Source organism: Ylistrum balloti, unplaced genomic scaffold (genome assembly GCF_031769215.1).
Source record: "Ylistrum balloti isolate Yb309-2 unplaced genomic scaffold, AGI_CSIRO_Ybal_v1 Utg370370, whole genome shotgun sequence".
NCBI classification, from domain to species: domain Eukaryota; kingdom Metazoa; phylum Mollusca; class Bivalvia; order Pectinida; family Pectinidae; genus Ylistrum; species Ylistrum balloti.
In genome coordinates, this window is record NW_026782260.1 from 420,823 (window position 1) to 426,152 (window position 5,330).

The 5,330-nt window shown below is 33.8% G+C and overlaps 1 protein-coding gene across 2 annotated transcripts; it reads left to right on the forward strand.

The window, feature by feature from the left end:
- Positions 1-4,541, forward strand: LOC132553985 (protein phosphatase 1K, mitochondrial-like). 2 transcript variants are annotated; one of them, XM_060218279.1, is made up of 5 exons: positions 1-40; positions 815-1,413; positions 1,567-1,857; positions 2,377-2,690; positions 3,971-4,541. In XM_060218279.1, the coding sequence occupies exons 2-5, from the start codon at positions 945-947 to the stop codon at positions 4,238-4,240; spliced, it is 1,344 nt and encodes a 447-aa protein (XP_060074262.1). In that variant the 5' UTR covers positions 1-40; positions 815-944; the 3' UTR covers positions 4,241-4,541. The 2 variants fall into 2 exon arrangements, with proteins under 2 accessions (XP_060074262.1, XP_060074261.1); XM_060218278.1 differs by lacking the exon at positions 1-40 and adding an exon at positions 228-317.
- The last annotated feature ends 789 nt before the right edge of the window (positions 4,542-5,330 follow it).

Sequence of the window (5,330 nt, forward strand, 5' to 3'; positions counted from 1 at the left end):
TCGATTTCAGCATCCGTTTGTTGACAAATGTCAGGAGAAGGTAATGTGATAGCCAACTGCAGGTTAAATATGCATGCGAAATTGAAGAAAGTTTGGTGACATGTGTGTGATCTGTAATGTAATATGGTACAGCAAAGCATTTTCCTATTTGAGAGAAATCAGGTGAAATGAGGACCGACATCAGTGAAGTACATTATGTTACGATCCAACCTGTCAGCATGTATTTAGAATTAATTACTTTTGATTAGTATTAACTGGTGACTACCTCCCTGAACAACATATGGAAGGCTTGTCGCATGCCACCTAGAGCAACTGAGGTAAATTTTCCTGGCCAAGGAAATAACCATATAACCGCACGTTGACGTTCCATTTCCCAGCAATCCCTTTATCAGCTGCATTGGCTACTTACAAACATACATTCCTAAGGAACACAAACCATACAAACTATCTCCATCAGGTGTCTTTGAACCACACCCCTTCGCTTTCTATTTCAGGTTGCAAAGGACAGCCCTTGTAAACACTCTACATGCCATTGGTGCATATTAGTAATGTGATTTTGACGGTTCAAACTACATGTATTCTATAATATATTCCATTGAACTGCTGTAGACTAATTTTTGAAAGATCTGTTTTAAAGCCTTATAATTATAAAACTTCAGCTGTGGATACATAACAATTATAATACATATGTAAAACCATGTTTGTGCAAAGTGGTCCAATTTGGGTCTTCTGTTTAGATCTTTTTGAGTTTTGAATAGTAAAAAGCATTTGTGTTTGATTTAATATTGACTCCATCTCTTTTATATCGTTCCAGGTGGATACTTGTGGAATAAACAAACCAGAAAGAAATGTTACTCCAACTGCAAAGTGTGACACCGAAACAAAAAATAAAGCAAATTTAACAAAAGCGTTCACATGGAGCTATACAAGGACAGAAACATTTGATGAAAATGAGTGCTATGTTTATAGTGTCATCTCATGGACCAAGACTTGCCTCGAATACTGGCTGGCAATTTTGTCGTTCTGGTTTGATTTGCCATCAAGGGAAAAACATAGCAGGGGAGACAACTCTACAAAAACAGTGTTATTGCTCACTTATCAAAAATCATGATTGTGATGAGCTGCTTCTGAAGAGAAGAATAAGGTTTACTAAGAGTAAAGATGGATTTGTAGAGCACTCTAGACTATTCACTTCCAGTGTACCAAACCTTTATCAGAACATTAACAAAACACGTGGATTTCTCTCCAGAAAGAACTGTCCTTCAGCTGTTTGTACTCCGGTACGACAGATGGGTATCTTGTCTGATCCAGAAAATAAGGGTAAAAAACAAGTTGGAATAAACTTTGACACAATTGGCAGTTGGAATAATCGAATTAATATGCCAATTCTGATGAAAGAAAGTATACAAACAGGTAATATTGATATAGGTGTTTTAATTTTATCAAAATGATTTTCTTGGCTACCTCAGATATTAAAGTAACAAATAAAATTAATTCCTTTTTTTTAATTGGTGCATATTTTTGGTCCACGTCATTTTTTTAAGAGGCCAAATTTATATTTTGTAGGGAAACTTATTCCTCAAATTCCTTTGGAAAAGATTGGAACAGCATCACTTCTGGGTCGTCGAAACAGGAATGAAGACAGATACACCATCAAGAAATTGTCTGCAGAATATTTGTATTTTGGGATATTTGATGGACATAACGGGGACTTTGCATCGGCGTTCCTAGAAAGTCATATGAGTGACAGCTTGTCGTTCTGGTTGTCGAGGGAACCAGATGAAAGTGTAGTTCTACGACAATCGTTTATCGATCTCAACAACATTCTTGCCAGACATTTGTCAACCTACTGCTTAGGTAACTAGATACCATATGATGCTTCAAAGTCATTAATTTTCATGGAGGATTTATTTTCAGTGATTTCGTGAATCCCCTCAATCCACAATTTCATATGTCCACATGCTGTTAAAATTAGTATAAGTGTATATACTGGGCTATTTTTATCCACAATATCAACTCTCCATAAATAAATTAGTACTTTTTTGAAAAACCAGTAAAATTGATCTCCACAAAGAAATAGATTTTACTTGGTACAATAGTTGTATTTGTCAAATTATTTGTCATTCTGATATCAATGTACAATATGAAAACAATCACGTGGAACAAATATGCAATAAATTTTTGCTTGATTTAAAATATGTTTTATGATTCTGTTGTCTTGCCATACATATTCATCAAAAAACCATAGCATCCTCACCCATCTGTTTTTGATCGGTCATCTGATTCTATAGAATATCGGAGACGAACCAATTTTTATAAATATTGAATTATGTAAATTTTGAACAGAAAACTGTACAATTGATCTGAATGTTGTAGATGATGAGCAGTTCAGTTCAGGAAGTACAGCTACAGTGTGTCTGTTACAACATAGCACAGAACTTACAATAGGTCATGTTGGAGACACACGAGCTCTTCTTTGTCGGGGAGGTAAAGCTATTGCCCTCACTCAAGATCATAACCCTGATAATATGGAAGAGAAAAGACGGATTGAGTCCTGTGGGGCAGCCATTACACCAAATAGTCTTGGGACACCGAAAGTGAATGGAAAGCTGAGTATGACACGGTGTATTGGTAATCTCCCCTTGAAGAAATATGGTGTCACAGAACACCCAGAAATACAAATCAAAAAGGTATGTCCATTTGTATCAAAGTCCCTTGAGAGAGGAAAGTGGATAATTGAACAGTATACATTATTTATACCCCCACCTAGACATTAAATACTTTGTGGGTCTGTAAAAACTTAGTGATAATACATACATATATAATATGGTGTAATTTTAGCTAAATATCTATTTTAAACAAATCGATGCAATGATGAATTTGCACATTCACAATAATCACTATATTAATGTTGTGTAGAAACTTTAATGAGATAAATCATATTTTTGAGCAATAACTTTAGTGCAAAAAGTGCTAAAACATTATTACCGCTAGAGTATAACTTAAGTGAAAAGTGCTAAAGTGCAATGAAAATTTAGCTTTAGTGCCAAAAGTACTAAAGTAAGATTACCTCTAAATTAAGTAGGCTAGCAGTATCTCATGAATCCCATGTATGGTTCATATTCTTATCATAGCATCCTACCTCCAAGGTTTACACCTGATAAGGTTTAGTTGTTGATCAAGGGTAAAGGTCCAAGGTCACCCTTGATCATTTTGGAATAGATAATTCATGAAGCCTTTAACAGATTTAGTTCAAATTCACGACATAGTATCATACTATCAATATCTACACCTGATCAGATTTGGTCATTGGTCAATATTAAGGGTCAGAGGTCACCCTTGAACATTTTGAAAATAAAAAGTTTTTACACAAATATTTGGGACGGTGGGCTATGTCTTATTGAGCCCCTGCTTACTTTGTTTTGATTAACTGATTACGATCAATTTTTTCAAGAGATTTTCTGTTTCATTAGTTTGAGGTAGTCTTAAATTACTAAAACAAAATAACAGTAGTAAAAGTAATGATAAAACCTTCATTTTCATTATTTGGGATTGAAATGTTTACATTGTAGAATTGTTTGAAATCCAGTGACTCACACAATATTTAGGATGGTTCTGATCAATTTTCAGGCAAAACAAACAAATAAATGTTTATGTGATTATTTCTACTGTTACATTCATCAATATAGTTAAATCCTAAACACTGCATGAAAAGTCATTTTACTTTTCAAACAATATCACAATGAACGGTTGGAAAAATTAAATTATTAGAAATATTGCTACAATATTACAAGTCAGTGTTTACCTATATTCATCACAATATCTGTTTGATATATGTCAGATTTCATTCTTTTAAATCTTCACAATTGTCTTGCATGTAGCTAACTCCACATTAAAAAAGTTTGCATTTAAGACACACATACTTTTCCAATAGTCATGCTTTATTTGATTCTTATTCTCTGTCTCCTAGCTTGACCACGGCCGTGATGCCTTTCTGGCCCTGGTCAGTGATGGGGTCAGTTTTGTCTTGAGTGACCAAGAGGTTGTGGACATTACTTGTAGCTGTAGTGACCCTAAGGAAGCAGCCAGCCGTATAACTGATCAAGCACTGCAATTTGGATCGGAGGACAACACAACCTGTGTGATCATCCCCCTTGGTGCTTGGGGTAAATACAGCACAGATACTGGGACGATACAATACAGTTTTGGTAGAACATTTGTACCTATTCGTGATTCCTGATATGAAGAGTTATTTCCCTTTTAAAAGAGTTTATCAAAAAGGGAATCAGATATTCTCTGTTGGTGCTCACAAGACTTTAAGTATTGGTAGAGAAGATAGATGCTGTACAACTTAAAGAAATGGTTTCCATTTTTAAAACAAATACCATTTTAAGTGTTAATTTCAGTCAGTTGAAAATGTATAATTATCTCCCTTTGAAATAAAAACCTTCCATTAATTAATGTTTGGGACAGAAAAGCATTCTGACCTGACCATAGAGTAAAGCCTGTGATAGTTTTGAGTGAATAAAGATTTGACTGTTGTCTGTGGTCCGTCAACTTTTTCTATAAATCACTACTAGTCATAAATGACTGAGCCAGTTTTTACCAAATTTGGTCAGAAGCATCCATAGGGAAAGAAAAATAATAATGATAATAAATAATAATAAATTCTTTTATTTAAACAGGGTAGCATGTTTAGACTTACGTCTAGTTTACAATATGACCCTGTAAAACACATATTTACATCAGCACATTACAGACGAATACAAAACATTAACATGTTGACATGACAATACATGATATACATAATGTTTTAGATAAATACCTCAGTAAGTATGGATAAGAACAGTTCATCATTTGGTTACATAAAACAAAAAACTAAATATCAAATTAAATATCAAAGTTTTTCTGTGCATAATAGATATGATCTATGAAATAATTAAATACACATTACAAAATTGATACAGTACCATCACAGATGAGCGTAGAATTGAGGAATACATTTCATAAAGTTGGATTAAAATAGTTTTTCAGGTACAGTTTTGTAAAAGACAAAACATTTGTTGTATTCCTGATCTCGTCACTAAGATTATTCCATAGGGACGTGCATGAATATTTAAAAGAGCTTTTGTAAAAAGTAGTTCTACACTTAGGAATATATAATTTGTTTGAATGGGTTGTCCTGCTTGAAATTTGGCTAACATAGGTAAATAAATTTTGCTTCAAATATCCAGGAGCCTCATCTCTGAGGTTCTTATAGGTAAGAACACATTTTCTAAAAATATAAAAATCAAATATAGGCATCCAGTTCAAATTCTTTAAAAACAGCA